This window comes from Octopus bimaculoides, chromosome 1 (assembly GCF_046866305.1).
Source record: "Octopus bimaculoides isolate indiv1 chromosome 1, ASM4686630v1, whole genome shotgun sequence".
Lineage (NCBI taxonomy): Eukaryota > Metazoa > Mollusca > Cephalopoda > Octopoda > Octopodidae > Octopus > Octopus bimaculoides.
In genome coordinates this window covers 80,373,836-80,392,205 of record NC_142928.1, presented here as the reverse complement: position 1 = coordinate 80,392,205, position 18,370 = coordinate 80,373,836, and the positions used below count along the sequence as shown (strand labels likewise).

The 18,370-nt window shown below is 38.3% G+C and overlaps 1 protein-coding gene across 1 annotated transcript in view; it reads right to left on the bottom strand.

Moving 5' to 3' along the window:
- Positions 1-8,803: 8,803 nt before the first annotated feature.
- LOC106877083 (uncharacterized) overlaps positions 8,804-18,370 on the bottom strand; it is a 20,081-nt gene continuing 10,514 nt past the window's right edge. Inside the window, exons 2-3 of the mRNA XM_014925869.3 lie at positions 12,838-12,953; positions 8,804-10,681 (exon numbers count right to left, since the gene is read on the bottom strand). Coding sequence (XP_014781355.1) covers positions 10,415-10,681; positions 12,838-12,953 — 383 coding nt within the window. The 3' untranslated portion in view covers positions 8,804-10,414. The remainder of the gene's footprint in view (positions 10,682-12,837; positions 12,954-18,370) is intronic.

The window sequence follows — 18,370 nt, the reverse complement described above, 5'->3', positions numbered from 1 at the left end:
TAGAGGATGAAGACCATTCAACTACATTTGTTATTGGCAGAGTTGCATAACATGAAATTGGGAACCTACCAAAACTATGGAACACAAATGTTTGTTACATGTGAGTCAATAATGTAAGTTGGAAGAATTGTCTCCTATGTGTAACCTGTTCGAGTTGTAACATAATGTGTGTAGTTAGCATTTTTTTAAAGGCAGTTCATAGAAAGAATCCATTTCCAGTGGTTTCTTAAAGAGGCATAAATAAAGAATATTCAGAAGTTTATAAAACAAAAACATTGAAATTTATTCAGTAGTGTAATGAGTGCCAGCAAGTGGTAACAAGGATTAATCTTGCATAGGAATGAGAACCAAATATATGCATATTCGAGACAGGAAAAAATCGCATAACTTAGTATATACACTGAGGTTTATATGAAGCAAAGTGGAAGTTGATATTAATAAAATGTGCTGCATGTAGTTGGTGGTGGTCATAGAAAATGTGTCATATCGAAGAAAGTGATGTTGCTTCTATGCCATCAAATCCACAACTAGTAAGAAACTGTCACTTCGCTGCTGTAGTGAGTTCCTTCAGCTAAGGCAGATCATTGCCGTTATATTCATATGTCTCCTGCTCTGATTGGCTGGAATCTTTCACAGAACAGCTGAACTATGCCACAGCTACAAAATAGATCTTTCCTGTCTTACTACCGGTTCCTGGTGCAGCATTGTGAGATACATCTTGGTTGTGGTTGCTTGAAGAAGAAATTTAGGGGATCACATTAGTGGCCCTCAGTTGTTGGATGTACTTATGTGAAATGGTATTGCAATGGTCACAGTGAGAGCAATATTTATTGTAGCATCCACTCTGTCCATATATTGTTAAAATCTCTAGTGGTAACTGTAAGAGTGATGAACAAAGTGGACTTATGTGAGACAATTGCAATTTCACGTTTTATTAAGGTGGATTGGCAGCTCAACACAGATTCATTTTGCTGGGTTTAACTCTGAATTGATTTACTATTCTACTTAATTTACAATGAACTAAATTTTACACATCAGGTCTGAAGTAGCCTTGTCTTTAGAATCATTTTAAAACTATTTTCTCTCCAGTTGTAGTTTGGATTTATAGACAAACAGTATTCTCTTAAGATTGATGAGAGAAAAAGTATGTTTACCACATTTTTGTTGAAATCTACTCTCTTTGCTTCACTAAATTAGTGAAATAAGTTTGTTGTTCTTAAGCTGGCTCTTTAAAACAAATTCACATGAAATTTTGATGGATGGGTTTAAATGTAGATTTATTGAAAACAATTTCTGGTTTGTTTAGTTTCACTCTTTATTAACTATCTTTTGAGTGTCCTAGTGGCAAGTATGTTGGGTTCATAATCATAATCTGATGGGTTCAATTCCAGGACCTGGCAGTGTCCTTGAGAAATGCACTTCACTTTATGTTACTCTATTCAACTCAGCTGGTGTGATAGTGAAACACTTTATCTTTCTGGCTGTCACATCTTTCATATTCCCCTGGATCAATGTGTGGAAAGACTGAGAAAGTGTCTGTATCTGCTAACAACTACTTAGATGCCTAAAACAATTAACAAAAGCATGATATGAGATCAGAATGCTCTTTTTACTACAACTAATGTACTGATTGCCTAGAGATGGATTACTTTTATATTTTCTTTTTCCTGCTGGTCTTCTCTCTATACATAATCTATTTGTATGGTTAAGAAGTTAGCTTTGCAGTCATGTGTTTCCAGGTTCAACCCTACTGCATGACACATTGGAGAATTGTCTTCCACACTGGCCTCAGATTGACCAATGTCTTTTGAGAGCTTTTCACACCTGGGTATATAGATATTTAGAATAGGCTGGAGTAGTTAATGTTCAATGTTAACTGTTAGGGTTGAGTGAGCAGTGGGAAGGAGGTAAGGTTTAATGGGCAACTGAAGCGTCAAGAGAAGAGAATTTGTTGTTCTTGTCTTTCCATTTATCATTCATATGGGCCCTGGTTGAGAACCAGTGTTGAACAAAGACAAATTTGATATTAGCAGTAAAACTAAAAACATCCTGTCATAATTCTTAGGTGTGGTTGTGTGCTTAAGAAGTTTGCTTTGCAATTACATAGTTTTAGATTCAGTCTCACTACATGGCACCTTCTTTGGTAGACAGAAACAGTGTAGAATCCCATCATGTGTATGTCTCTGTGTTTGTCCTTCTCCCACCACTGCTTGACAACTGGTGTTGGTTTGTCTACACCCCCAGAACTTAGTGGTTCAGCAAGAGAGGCCAACAGAGTAAGTACCAAACTTAAAAATAAATGTTCCAATTTTTTTTTTTTTTCAAGTGATCCCACTTGAAAAAAATCAAGACAGCATGGCTGCAGTCCAATGAATGAAATGAGGGAAAGAAGGGAAAATAAGACTGCTCTGAATAATATCTGAAAAGAAGAGAACAAATTCTCCTCCCTTAACACTTCAATTGTCTGTTCGAAACCCACCCCCATTTCTCAGTCCTCACTAACCCCTAACAGTTAACATTGAACATCAACTACTCTAACCTAATCTAGATATCTACATCCCTAGGTGTGACAGGCTTCCAAAGATGTTTGGAAGTTATAATCTTCCCCCTCCTCTGTAGAACATTGTTTGTAATTTCAGCACAAGACTATCAGTTTCTAAAGAAAAGCAGTTAGTTGATATAATAGACCTTGGAAAGATGAAATACAAAATTAACTTCGCCAGGATTTGAACTCAGACTAAAAAGAGCCAAAACAATTCTCACAAAGTATTTTCCCTGTCATTCTAGTAATTCTGCCAGCTTGCCACTTTAGACAGACAAGGAAGAGTAGTTTCTGACTTTAGCACAAGTCTAGCAGTTTTGTGGGGAGGTGTTAGTCGATTCCATTGACCCAGTATTTCACTGGTATTGTTGACCTCAGTGGAATTTGAACACAGGACATAAAGACGGACAAAATGCTGCTAAGCATTTTTCCCAGCATGCTAACAGTTCAGCCAGCTCACTGCTTTAAACAGACAAGTAAGAATTCTTTCTAGTTTTAGCAGAAGGCCTGCTAGTTGAGAGAAGGGAGCGAGTTTATTACATCAACCCAGCACTTTATTCTATTGCTCCCCAAAAGGGTGAAAGGCAAAATTAAGTTCAGTAGGATTTTGAGCTCAGAACACGAAGAGCCAGAAGAAATTCTGCCATGCATTTTGTCTGATACATTAACAATTCTGCCAGTTTGCTACTTTAGACATAATGATCCTTTCTACTATAGGCATAAGGCCTGAAATGTTTGGGTTGAAGGGGCTAGTTGATCACATCAACCTCAGTGCTCTGCTGGCACTTATTTTATCAACCACCAAAAAACGAAACCTGGGTGGAATTTGAACCCAGAGTGTAAAAAGCTAGAAGATATGCCACTAAGCATTTTGTTTGACATGCTAACAATTCTGCCAGCTCACCACCTATGACAGACAAATAATAATGGTTTCAAATTATGGCACAAGGCCAGCAGTTTTTGAGAGGAGAGGGAAGTCAATTACATCGACCTAGTACTTATTTTATTGACCCCCAAGAGAATGAAAGGTAAAGTCAACCTGGGCAGAATTTGAAAACAGGTAGAGGAAATGCCACTAAGTATGTTGTGTGATATGCTAACATTTCTGCCAGCTCATTGTCTGAGACAGACAAATAATAATGAAAACAGATTAGTTGTCATATAAATACACCAAACAATATAAATGGTCATAGACCTAACCTGCCTTTCAATTTAACACCACCACCTGGTCTTTGAGTACCTTTAGCAGAGTCCACCCTGTTGCAAGCATCTAGTCCAGTTCTCTGGTTTGAGGATAACTATCACCAGTCATGGTAGTATTGCAAAAGGTTATCAACATTGCCCCTCTCCCTCTGATTAAACAGTAAAAAAAGAAAAAAACCCAGAAAAACATGAGTTGATTTGAAAGAAGCATTTGTGACATTTAACTTCTTATTCTGTTATCAGAAAACAGAGACATTTAACACAACGGGTTGTCATAGAAATTACTGCTATGTCACTAAAAACATTATTATGACCTGATCATTTAGATTATTCAAAAACTGAGGTTTCACTGAGACTTATTTACTTTTATAGGTGCAGGTGTGGTTGTCTGGTAAGAAGTTCGCTAAGGCGGTGAGCTGGCAGAAACGTTAGCACGCCGGGTGAAATGCTTAGTGGTATTTCGTCTGCCTTTACATTCTGAGTTCAAATTCCACCGAGGTCGACTTTGCCTTTCATCCTTTCGGGGTCGATAAATTAAGTACCAGTTACGCACTGGGGTTGATATAATCGACTTAATCCGTTTGTCCTTGTTTGTTCCCTCTATGTTTAGCCCCTTGTAGGCAATAAAGAAATCAGAAGTTTGCTTCCCAACCTCATGGTTCCAGGTTCAATCTCACTGTATGGCACCTTGAGCAAGTGCCTTTTACCAAGGCCTTGTGAGTAGATTTAGCAGATGGAAACTAAAAGAAGCCTGTTGTATATGTGTGTACCTATGAAGCTATATGAACACAAATTTACATTGGCAAGCGAAACTAAAGAACAATTTAAATTACTTGCTCAATTATAGTAATTAATTGGTAATGACAGCTAGGTTTAGATGTTAGTTTGCTGACTAACTGACCATTACTAGCACAGCTATATTATGTTTGTGACAGTCACTGCTAGCCTAGCTCATCTAATTACAAATAGATGAGTTGGATAAAATACAGTTCACTGTTGTGAGCAGCGAGTGCACTGTGTAATGGGTAGGATATTCCATTAGCATGCAGAGTTTTCTCAGGGGTAGAATAACTTCAGGAACCTCAGCCAGTGAGGTTCTGCAATGATGGAAATAATTCCATCTGAGCATGTGTGTGTACCCACCATTACAAATGTGTGCCGTTTTATGGCAAAATGCAGTAAAATATATATACTTGTGCTTGAAATGAATATGTGTGTCTATTTAGATTGACTCAGACTTTGGTTTTCTACATGCTTTATGCAACTGAATAAGTATCTGAGAAACTTAACAAACGCACAGATACATTTGTGTGTGTGTGTATTCTTTTATTTTTACAGACAGACAGTTAGATAGATATCTGATGGTTCCACAATTTCATCAAACAAATTCACTCACAAGGTATTTATTAACCTTAGACAATAGAAGACACTTGTCACTAATGCCAAATGATTGTGAAACAAACTTCTTCACCACACAGGCATGTTGACCTCAGTACTTTTCTAATCTCTCATGAAAATATGTCTGATCATTTGAAAATATTACTTGGTTTGGTGAGGGTTGATAACAGGGAAGTTATCCAACTAGAGAAAATAGAATCTGCTTTAAGAAATTCCATCCAACCCATACGAGCATGGTAAAGTGGATGTTACAATGATAATAATGATGGAGGAGGAGGAACTCAAAACTGAAAATTTGAAATTTTGCTAAAAATAAAATTTGTTTGCAGTTAAAAATTTTTGTAGTTCTACATTTTTGATTGTGTTATTTCACAAATAAAAGTTTAAACAGATTATGATATGCTTAATTTTTTTCCCTTTCTTCTGTTTTTTTTTTGGGGGGGGGGGGGGGGGGGTGAATAAAAACTTATGAAGAAATTATTAAAAGAAATTAACATTAATTATCCTTTAATTTGTGCAAAAGTTACTGTATTAAAAATATGTTAGAAATTTTTCTTTATTTCACTTTCATTTTCAGGGAGTGAGCTGACAGATTCATTAACACACTGAACAAAATACCACTGTGCATTTTGTTCTTCTTTACATTCATCATCATCATCATCATCATCGTTTAACGTCCGCCTTCCATGCTAGCATGGGTTGGACGATTTGACTGAGGACTGGTGAAACCGGATGGCAACACCAGGCTCCAATCTAATTTGGCAGAGTTTCTACAGCTGGATGCCCTTCCTAACGCCAACCACTCAGAGAGTGTAGTGGGTGCTTTTACGTGTCACCCGCACGAAAACGGCCACGCTCGAAATGGTGTCTTTTATGTGCCACCCGCACAAGAGCCAGTCCAGGGGCACTGGCAATGATCTCGCTCGAAAACCCTACAAAGGTCAGTCAGGCGGTATATAATATATATATATATGTCTGTACGTATTGTCGTCGTCGTTTAACGTCCGCTTTCCATGCTAGCATGGGTTGGACGATTTGACTGAGGACTGGCGAAACCAGATGGCTACACCAGGCTCCAATCTGATTTGACAGTGTTTCTACAGCTGGATGCCCTTCCCAAAGCCAACCACTCAGAGAGTGTAGTGGGTGCTTTTACGTGTCACCTGCACGAAGGCCAGTCAGGCGGGTACTGGCAAAGGCCATGCTCATCTTGCTCGAGAAACCTCATGTGTCACCCGCACAAGAGCCAGCCCAGGGGCACCAGCAACAATCCCGCTTGAAAAATCCCAGAACCCCACACAAGAGCCAGTTCAGCGGCACCGGCAACGATCTCACTCGAAGAAATTTCATGTGTCACCAGCACAAGAGCCAGTCCAGGGGCACTGGCAACGATCTCGCTTGAAAAACCTCATGTGTCACCCACACAAGAGACAGCCCAGGGGCACCGGCAACGATCCCGCTCGGAAGATTTCATGTGTCGCCCGCACATGAGCCAATCCAGGGACACTGGCGACGATCCTGCTCGAAAGACTTCATGTGTCGCCCGCACATGAGCCAGTCCAGGGGCACTGGCAACGATCCCATCTCGCTCAAGGCATTTCATGTGTCACCCGCACAAGAGCCAGCCCAGGGGCACCGGCAACGATCCCGCCCGAAAGATTCCATGTATCGCCCGCACACGAGCCAGCCCAGGGGCACCGGCAACGATCTCGCTCGAAAAACCTCGTGTCACCCTCACAAGAGCCGGCCCAGGGGCCCCGGCAACGATCTCGCTCGAAAGATTTCATGTGTCGCCCACACACGAGCCAGTCCAGGGGCACTGGCAACAATCCCGCTCAAAACATTTCATGTGTCACTCGCACAAGAGCCAGTCCACGGTCACTGGCAACGATCTCGCTCGAAGGATTTCGTGTGTTGCCTGCACATGAGCCAGTCCATGGGCACCGGCAACGATCCTGCTCGAAAAACTTCGTGTCACCCGCACAAGAGCTGGCCCAGGGGCGTCGCCCGCACATGAGCCAGTCCAGGGGCACTGGCAACGTACCCGCTCAAACATTTCGTGTGTCACCCGCACATGTATATATGTCATCATCATCATCATCATCGTTTAACGTCCGCCTTCCATGCTAGCATGGGTTGGACGATTTGACTGAGGACTGGTGAAACCGGATGGCAACACCAGGCTCCAATCTAATTTGGCAGAGTTTCTACAGCTGGATGCCCTTCCTAACGCCAACCACTCAGAGAGTGTAGTGGGTGCTTTTACATGTCACCCGCACGCATTTCAAATTTAATATGAATTCTTTCATAGTTTGTACAGATGGTACCAATTGGTCTGTATAAATTGGCAGCATGTACAGATGAGATACTACATAGTAACCAACCAGTTCAGTGCCTTGCAGTTCTAACCTCAAATCCTGCCCTTGTTAATTTTGCATTTCATTCCTTCATGGTCAAACGCTATTGATACAACAAACTTTACCTCACCTCTCAGATATTTTTTTTACAAAAATAGCTTTTAAAAGTGACATGTCTGGGGAGATTTTGTGAGGTCCTAATGTTATTTTGGTATTGTGGGATTACTCTACACTTTAAATCTGTAAGGTCAACTAACAAATTCTTTCTGTCATTTAACAAAAGTTGTTCTGGATATCAGGTTGTTCTTCTGAGTTGCTAACAGGAGATTTCAATACTCTTTGCATGTATGTGTGGGTGCATGATTATTTTGAAAATACCTCATGGATTGACGACCTACAGGCTACCCTTTTGGCAAGGCAAAGCACCCATTCAGCCATTCTGCCAGGGATACAGAAATGTAATGGGACTGCAGCATGGTAGATTTTTTTTTTTTTTTGTGAAGAGGTAGCAGAAGAGTTCAACTAAGCCAACAGTGCTTTTTACATTGATGCTGAGTGAAATAATCCTAGAAGATCAATGGTCAAGATCACCAAGCTCTGTCAAGAGAGTGACTGCAATGCATCCATAGGGGTGGTGTCTATGGTTGTGTAATCAGCTAATGAAGAATTCACAATGACACAAGCTCCCAATTCAGATTCTAATAATGGAATTGGATGGCAATAAAAAGTCATAGGAATCTGCAAAAGAAGCCAAAGAGAAATATGTATGTGTGTGTTTTGGTTCTAGATGCTGGATCTTCTTCATTCCTATACTTCCAACAAAAACAATTCTCATCAGAAAATAGATACATTTTTTATGTATCTTCTCTTTGTTGATGATAGACAAAACAAGAATTTGCCAAATATTTGGCTTCCCAACAATTGTTTGGGTCTTGTAAGTGAAGAGTTCACATTTTATAAGTGAAATATGGGTTAACAATGTTTGAAATATAGCTATGTTTCAGATTTTCTAAGAACTTTCAGCTACGCTATGATGCATACATATTGTGAAATTTTAAAATTATGTCAAAATTTTCAAATTTGGTGTATGGAAATAATTTTCCATGTTAAATCTGATTTTGTCATTTATTTGTTCCAGAAAAATGTTATTGGGGTTTAAAGTTTAATCAATTTTACCTAATCAGGAAACAGGATTTGGAAGCTGGCATTTTCTACATGATAGCTGTCTATCACAAAATGAAAGCAAAATTATTACAAAGAGGGATTTTTATTAAAAAAACAAGCGCAAACTATTACGACAACCAAAATTGTAAGAACTTCTGAAGTTTTAATAAGTTTTAATGAATAAAGTCATATGAAATGGTTGAACAGGCATGTAAATAATTTAAAAAGGATAAAATCCTCAAAGAAATTTTTTTGAGGAAAATTGCACAAATCTGTCCTGATCAAGAGGCCTATCTGTCGAGGAAGGCATGGTCTGACATGGTATAAACAAGAATTTATATAAGATATTCTATTGTAAAAACTGCCCAGCAATGATGGTTTATTCAGTTAGTACATGTGTGTATGTGTGTGCGTGCGTGTGTGTGTGTGTGTGTGTATTATACTGTCACCTCTCTTTTAAAAGTGTAATAAATAGTCTAAAAAAGTACTGAGTAAGCCTTCAGTTTAATGTTAGATTGGTTTTATTATAGCTCAAAATAAAAGCAACAGTATATAAATATAAAGGTGTGTGTATATATATAATCCATACATACATAGATTAATTACAAAAAATTAGAGTAGTAATCTGAAGCGCTTTATAGGTGTGAAACCAATGGTCACTCCACATATATACAGGTAAGTGGTCAAACAAAAGAAAGAAGTACTCGACAGATTTAGTATGAGTTACACTTGCTTAACCAAGGACCTTTTTAAACTCCAGGAAAGAAGTATTTAGTCAATGCTCACATATAAGATGTTTACTGTTACAAACTTGGAATTCTCCATTCATTGAATAGAAGAACCTTAATAACATCTTCGAATATCACCATGGCCAGAAGGGAGATAATTCCATCCTACATGCAACACCACTTGTATGACCATTCAGGATGTATATTTTTTGTTTACAAACTAACTGAGCAGGATGTCTTCTTCCTTCCAGTTGTAAAGTGGTTATGTGCCTTTGGCCATTTGAGTCTGACTAGTCACCTACATGACAAAGTGTTTTATGAGTACAAAACCAATAGTCACTCTGGCCGTCCATAACAATCAACCTCCCTTAAAAATACATTACTGCTCTAATGTTCTAGAACATGCTTCTTTTTCAGATGTATAAAATGCTGACAACATATATATATATATATAGAATATATTCTAAAAATGTTCTTAAATATTCTTTTAGCTGATTCTCAGTGTATACATGCAAGTTTATACCATCAATGTTTATTGCATTGTAATAATGTATGAGAGTTAAGCAATGTGTTAATTGAACTCTTAAATACAGTGAGTGTATTTTATGATGCTTACACATCAACTCAATATACATACGTCTGTGTGTGTATGTTTGTATATGTGTACGTATGTATGTAGGCATGTGTTTATGCATGCATGTATGTATGTATGTATGTATGCATGTATGTATGCATTCAGGTATGTATGTATGCATGTAAGATTAAATTTTTTAATAAATTAGTTATGGAAGGAGGAGCATTGTCCATGACCTTTGAAGACCCACTCAGATTAGTGAACTTGATTTAGTTCATGCCTGGCCTTCATATCTGTAAGCCAATGTTTACATTTGAAATGTGAGCAGAGGGAGGGGTCATATCCATAATGCTTGCAATGTCATAAATCTCACAAAACTTAGCCCAAGGCATAGATTTGGTGTTAACTAGTTGCCATTTTAGACTAATTATCCAATGTTATTCTAGGGCTAATATGACCAGAACAATGAGAAAGAAAGAGACAACACTATTCCTATATAGATCCCCAGATAACCGTTGACAATACTGCTGTCATTGCAAAAGTCTTTGTCGTCACAACAGGTGCGGAGGAAACAACCAGTAACATTATATTTGCGTGGATTAGACGAGCAGTTGTGAAATTCTTCTGTGGTGTGTGAAGTGCATATTCCAGCTGAGCATGATCTAACAATTGACTTGTACCGAGGGAAAATTCTTCCAACCTGATATATAACTTTCTGTAAAAAATAGATAAATAAATAAAATTAAAAAATATATAAAAGAAGAGCTGAATAAAATTAAAAAAGAAAAGAAAGAAAAGGAGTTAACAAAAACAGCTTCATCATAATATATTTGCTGGTATATGATGGATATGTCCCACATATCATGAAAGCCAAGTTCTCCCATCCACAGGCCATCAGGTCTGTGGATGTGTCTCTAGTGAGATTAACATCATGCTACCTCACATTTTTGAACAGGGGCTTAGGCTCAATTCAAACGGCTATGTAAAGTTGCTGGAAACTTTAGTAATCCCTGGTTGGAGAGGGTTGCTGCTGGAAGGTCATATGTGTGACAGCAAGAGTCAGCTTTTTGTCATACATCTAGAAAGAGTGAGAAGTGGTTATTGGAGGAGCTCTTTGATTTCACCACCAGCCCCAATTTCTATCCTTCTAATTTCTCTAATTGTAATCCCATGGATTATTATGTGTGGGGTGTGATTGAGAAAGACATCAACTGCAACACCAAAGCTGAGCTGATGGTCAGGATCAATGCCGTATTTCATTTTCATTTTCACTTGTTTCAGTCATTTGACTGCAGCCATGCTGGAGCACCGCCTTTAGTCGAGCAAATCGACCCCAGGACTTATTCTTTGTAAGCCTAGTACTTATTCTATCAGTCTCTTTTGCCGAACCGCTAAGTTACGGGGACGTAAACACACCACCATTAGTTATCAACCGATGTTGGGGGGACAAACACAGACACACAAACACACACACACACACACACACACACACACGTATATATATATATATGCACATATACGACAGGCTTCTTTCAGTTTCCGTCTACCAAATCCACTCACAAGGCTTTGGTCAGGCCGAGGCTATAGTAGAAGACACTTGCCCAAGGTGCCATGCAGTGGGAATGAACCCGGAACCATGTGGTTGGTAAGCAAGCTACTTACCACACAGCCACTCCTGCGTGAAGATTTTTCTAGGGAAACAATGAGGAACACTTGCACCAGGTTCTAGAACCATCTTGAGGCCATAGTGGAAGCTGAGGGCAGTTTGGCATTTAAAATTTTTTTTATTTTTTAAAAAAATATTCTTATTTTGGGATGAGATATTCCTTTTATGTAAAAATGACAAATTTAGCCTAAACCTGCCAAAAGTGAGTGGTGTTTCTGCTTGTATTTTTAATGAAAACAATTGAATAGAGGTGATAGAAAGCAGGAGAGAGAGAGAGAGAGAGAGAGAGAGAGAGAGAGAGAGAGAGAGAGAGAGAGAGAGAGTTGCAAGGAAAGAATGTAAAAGTGATAGAATGGGTGAGAAAAAAAATAAAAAGTATAAAATGAAAAAAACAAAGGAAGGGATACAAATGAAGGGTGTCAGGGAGAAAAGAGTAAGGTATTTAAAAGATGCTATCTTACGGTTTAAGATTCTAAAATTGGGCTATCTCATAGTGAATTAGAATTAGTTTTCTGATTGAATTATGCAGTTGAAATCTTCAATAACAAAAGAATTTTAGTAAAAAATATATTAAAGCAGGTATTTTAAGAATTTGCTAGACAATATAGAGTTTAAAAATTGCTTTCTTTTAGTAAAAGTTACATACTCAACTAATTAATAAGAAACTTTCTTTATTATTATAGTATAGATGTGTATGGAGGCGCAATGGCCCAGTGGTCAGGGCAGCGGACTCGCGGTCATAGGATCGCGGTTTCGATTCCCAGACCGGGCGTTGTGAGTGTTTATTGAGCGAAAACACCTAAAGTTCCACGAGGCTCCAGCAGGGGATAGTGGCAAACCCTGCTGTACTCTTTCACCACAGCTTTCTTTCACTCTTACTTCCTGTTTCTCTTGTGCCTGTAATTCAAAGGGCCAGCCTTGTCACACTGTGTCACGCTGAATATTCCCGAGAACTACGTTAAGGGTACACGTGTCTGTGGAGTGCTCAGCCACTTGTATGTTAATTTCACGAGCAGGCTGTTCCGTTGATTGGATCAACTGGAACCCTCGACGTCGTAAGTGACGTAATGCTAAAAAAAAAAAAAATAGATGTGTACTCTTTAGCTATGAATGCCAAACAGATCTAACTTACTACCCCTTCTAAACATTTTTAATAAATTTAACAAGATGAGCAGTGAGCAATAATAAGTAAGCAAAGGTCTTACTAAGCATGACTGTCCTTTTTTACACACCACTGTCATAGCTTCAGCATTAGGATCAAGTTGGTGACAATTCTCTGAAATACACTTCCAGCAACGAAGACCATTGCAAGAGTAGATGACTGCAACAATCAAGAGAGAAAGAGAATGTCTTCATTTAAAATATCAACTGTAAAAGTAAATGGTAATATTCTTTTTATTGTTTCAGTCATTGAACTGTTGCCAGACCATGGCGCTACTGCCAAGGGTTCAGTCAGCCAGACCATGGCGCTACTGCCAAGGGTTCAGTCAGCCATACTCACCCATGTTCTTAGTTCAGTCTGGTATTTAGCTTATTGATTACTATTTGTTGAACAACTATGTTACAGAACATAAAGAAATACAACACGTGTGTTTGGAGTAAACACTTATTGTTAAGGATGCTGCAGTACTCCATCTCCAAATGCAGGAGTTGATGTCTTATCAAGGCAATGAAGTAGCTCTGAAGGTGTTCTGGCTCCTTCCAGCACAACATCAGAGCTATCCCACTCCACCAATGATGGTGACAAGACTCCTACACAACAGCATAAAATTAATCAAGTATGATATCATAACTCTGACCCAGACATAAATACAGACATGCGTGCACACACACACACACACACACACACTGCAAGTTTTCTTCTATTGAATTCCACTCACAAACCATTGGTCAACTCATGGCTGCAGTAGAAAATACCATGCAGAAGAATCAAATCTGGAACCACATAGTTCAGAAACTAATTTCTTAAACACTGAACTATGCCTAAGCCTACATATAATTTTGAGAATTCTCACCATTCTCACCATTCCTTTGCATATCTCAATAAAATGGCTTGGCATTTCATTTGCTGCCACTTCTGTAGCATTGTTTTGATATCCAAAGTAGAATAATTGAAGTGGCCAGTGAATGGAATTAACTCATATCAGTAGCAAGAAGCCACAAACTTATGAGGAATTACTCTCAGTTGTAAAACTGTTGGACTTGTCATTGTAGGGTTATGGTTTCAATTCCTAGACTGAGAAGAATGTCTTGTTTTAGGGTGAGGTACTTCATTTCACTTGCTCCAGTTTACTCAACTGCAAATGTATTGCATCTGCTGCATAGTGGTGCTTTGCAGAATTAATAACCCCAAATCATGCAAATACAAAATATCAGCAGCCCTTTAATTAGCATGCTAAACAAAATGCTTAACATCATTTCTTCAGGCTTCTTAAGATGCGAGTTCAAAATCCTGTGGAGGTCAACTTTGCTTTTCATCTTTTAGGGATCAACACAATAAGTACCACTTGTGCATAGGGGCTGATGTAATCAACTAGTTCCTTACCTCCAAAATCTCAGGCCTTGTGCTTATATAAGAATTATTATTATTGCTGCTGCTGTTTTTGTGGTTGTTGTTGCTGTTGTTAAAGTAGTGAGCAGGTAGAATTGTTAGAATGCTGGGAAAAATGCTTAGCAGCATTTCGTCTATCTTTACATTCTGAATTCAAATTCTGTCAAGATCAACTTAGCCTTTCATCCTTTCACAGTTGATAAAATAAGTACCAGTTGAACACTGAGATCAATGTAATTGACTTACCCCCCACCCCAAAAACTGCTGGCCCTGGGCCCAAATTTTAAATCATCATCATCATCATCAGCAGCAGCAGCAGCAGCAACCATACTCAAAAGGTGCTTTTTACATGCCACCAGCACAGTAGCCAGTCAGACGGCACTGGCAGGAAAATTCCATAAAATTATGCATTTCTCTGACTTTTGACTTGATGATCATACCATGTACCTCCAGCTTCAAATTCTCATTTCTATTATTATTATTATTATAATAATAATAATAATAATAATTATTATTATTATTATTATTATTATTGTTCAGTAGTTTTATTTTTATAACGTGCTTTCACTTCACTACCGAGTGCAGCTCTGTGTGCCTTGGGTATGTGCTGTGGTTTGCTGTGGTGCTCTTATGTTTACTGTATTGAAAGTGTTTTGCGTAGAATGTGTGCAGTACCCAGTAGTGCAATTTTCTGTATGTTATACATATTTGTAAGTCCTGGTGATTTTGTTATGTAATTGTCTGAATATTTTTTTATTATACCTAAGGCACCTACTATGATAGGAATTGTTTCTGTTTTTAGATTCCACATTCAAGTTATCTCTATTTCCAGGTCTTTGTATTTTGAAAGTTTTTCCATTTCTTTTAGAGAAACGTTGTCATCTGCTGGTATTGATACATCAATTAGAAAGCATTTTTTTTTCTTCATGATCTTTGACAACTATATCTGGTCTATTTGCCTTAATTTCTCTATCTGTGTGTATTGGCATATCCCAGAGTATGGTTGCTTTCTCGTTTTCTGTGCCTTTTTCTGGCGTGTGTTTATACCATCTTTTTTCTGTTGTTATTCCATAGTGTTGGCATAGCTTCCAGTGTATATAGGTCCCAGCTCTGTCGTGTCTGTGAATATATTCCTTCTTAGCCAGGACTGGGCAGCCAGAGATAATATGATTTATTGTTTCTTGTCCATCTCCACATATTCTACAGTTACTTGTTATATTTCTTTTCATTATGTGTTTTTGGTAATTTCTGGTGGGGAGACTTTGGTCTTGTGCAGCAATTAAAAATCCTTCAGTCTCTGCTTTGAGTCCTGAGCTTCTCAGCCATTGCTGGGATTTTTCTCTGTCTATTTCTTTCGCATTTAGTTTAGCCCAGTATTTACCATGTAGGGGCTTTTCTTGCCATCATTTTATCATGGTTCGTTGCTGTTCTAGTTTTAGTTTGGATTTCATTTGTTTTATAGCTTTTGTTGTTTCTTCTTCTTCTTCTTCTTCTCCTTCGTATTTGTTAGGTAGATTGATTTCTTGTTTGTATTTGTCAGCTTCCTTAAATACTGAAAACAGCTTTTTGTTTTGCTCGTGTTTTGTGGCTATTTGTATTATTTTCCTTTGCTTTTGGAGTAGGTATTTTTGCAGTCCTATGGTGGTTATTTTATAATAGTTTTCTAGCTGTATAAGACCCCTGCCACCTTCTGTGCGTTGTATATATAGCCTTTCTATGTCAGATTTTGGGTGGTGCATCCTATATCCTGTCATTATTTTTCTTGTTTTCCTGTCTATTTTACATAGTTCGTTTAGTGTCCAGTTAAGGATGTTGTAGCTGTAGCTTATAACTGGGACAGCTAAAGTGTTGATACACATTATCTTGTTTTTAGCATTGAGCTCTGTTTTTAGTATTGATCTAACTCGTCTATAGTACTCTTTCTTTATTTTTTCTTTCATTTGTGTATGTTGTATCCTATCTAGTTCATTGACTCCTAAATACTTGTATGGTTGGCTTTCGTCTAGTTCTCTTATTTCATTGGCTTTATCTAGTGTTATATTGCTGCTTTTAACTAATTTTCCTCTTTTCAGGGTTGCTTATTATTATTATTATTATTATTATTATTATTATTATTATTATTATTATTATTATTATGGCGGTGAGCTGGCAGAATCGTTAGCATGCCGGGTGAAATACTTAGCGATGTTTCGTCTGTCTTTCATCCTTCCAGGGTCAATAAATTAAGTACTAGTGAAAAACTGGGAGTCGATGTAATCGACACATCCTCTCCCCCAAAATGGCAAAATTTGAAATCATTATTATTATCATTATTAATATTATTATTATAGATGTCACACAGTATACAATATCGTGAGGTTGTTGATTGATGATATTGTGTCTACCAGGGTTTGTACTGTTTGCCAAGTCACAGCAATGACCTTAGACAGACAGTACTTTACGCAATATGCGTGCAGTTCCTAGTAATGCCGACTTATGCAATACACTTAGATTATAGGGTATTTCTAAAGTTTGCAGATGCTTTTTCAGATTGGGTGGTATTGAACCTAATGCTCCGATGACAATAGGGATAATCTTTATGTTTGACTCTCATAGCTGCCACATCTTAGCGATCTCAATTCTCAGGTCTCCATATTTATCAACCATTTTTCTTTCTTTCATGATGATATGTTGATTTCCTGGCACTGCCATATTAATTATTAGGCACTTTGTTTGTCCCTCCTAAAGGTTACTATATCCAGCCTTTGGTGCTCTAATACCTTGTCTGCCTGGAAGTCGAAGTCCCAGAGGATTTTTGCCTTCCCCTTTTCATCGATTACCTTTTCTGGTGTATGTTAGTACCAAGCACCATTATTATTATCTTTATTATTAAGGTGGCAAACTGACAGGATTATTAGCATGTCAGACAAAAATGCATAGTGGTATTTCGTCTGTTGCTACGTTCTGAGTTTAAAATTACACCGAGGTCAACTTTGCCTTTCATCCTTCCAGGATCGATACATTAAGTACCAGTCAAGTACAGGGGTTGATGTGATCAATTATCTCCCTCCCCACAAAAATCCAGACCTTGTGCCTATGGTAGAAAGGATTATTATTATGGTGGCAAGCTGGCAGGATCGTTAGCCTGTTGGGTGAAATGCTTAGTGGTATTTCATCTGACTTCATGCTCCGAGTTCAAATGCTGTCAGGTCGACTTTGCTTTTCATCCATTCGGGGTCGATAAGTTAAGTACCAGTTATGCACTGTGGTGATCCTCTCCTCCAAAATTTCAAGCCTTATGTCTAGAGTAGAAACAATTATGATTATCATTGTTATTTTCGAGCGAGATCGTTGCCAGTGCCCCTGGACTGGCTCTTGTGCGGGTGGCACATAAAATACACCATTTTGAGCGTGGCCGTTGCCAGTACCGCCTGACTGGCCTTCGTGCGGGTGACACGTAAAAGCACCCACTACACTCTCTGAGTGGTTGGCGTTAGGAAGGGCATCCAGCCGTAGAAACTCTGCCAAATCAGATTGGAGCCTGGTGCAGCCATCTGGTTCACCAGTCCTCAGTCAAATCATTCAACCCATGCTAGCATGGAAAGCGGACGTTAAACGATGATGATGATGATGATGATTACTGAGTAAGAGAGCAATAAATGACATCAAAGTGACTCTGAGGTACAAATATACAAAGACCAATATCCCCATCATGACTACTTGTCTGATAAGGGTACATCAAATAATCCATGTTTTAGATGTCAACAGAGCTACAAGAAAAAGAGAAAGGTTTACTATTTAAACTTGTGCCTAATAAGAAAAAACAGCACACTTTTTTCTGTTTTAGTTTACAATATTTTAGAACCAGCAGATTTTTTAGGATACATGAATTATACCCTACTGTCTTATTTAACCCTTTAGCATTTAAACTGGCCATATCCGGCTCAAAAATTCTTCTTGCCTTGTGTTCAAACTGGCCATATCGGGCCTCTCACACCTACTCTACAAAGTCATTCTAAAAATAAACAACCATGTCACTGAAATCTAAAAGCTACAAGAAAATGTATGAGGAATTCAAAATAATGTGAATTTATAAGCATTGCATTTAACAGAATAACCTGAATGCTAAAGGGTTAAGACAGCAAGGTGTAATTTGAGGGAGATTTGGCAGCTAATTCTTGCATGTCAAGCCAACACATAAAAACTCT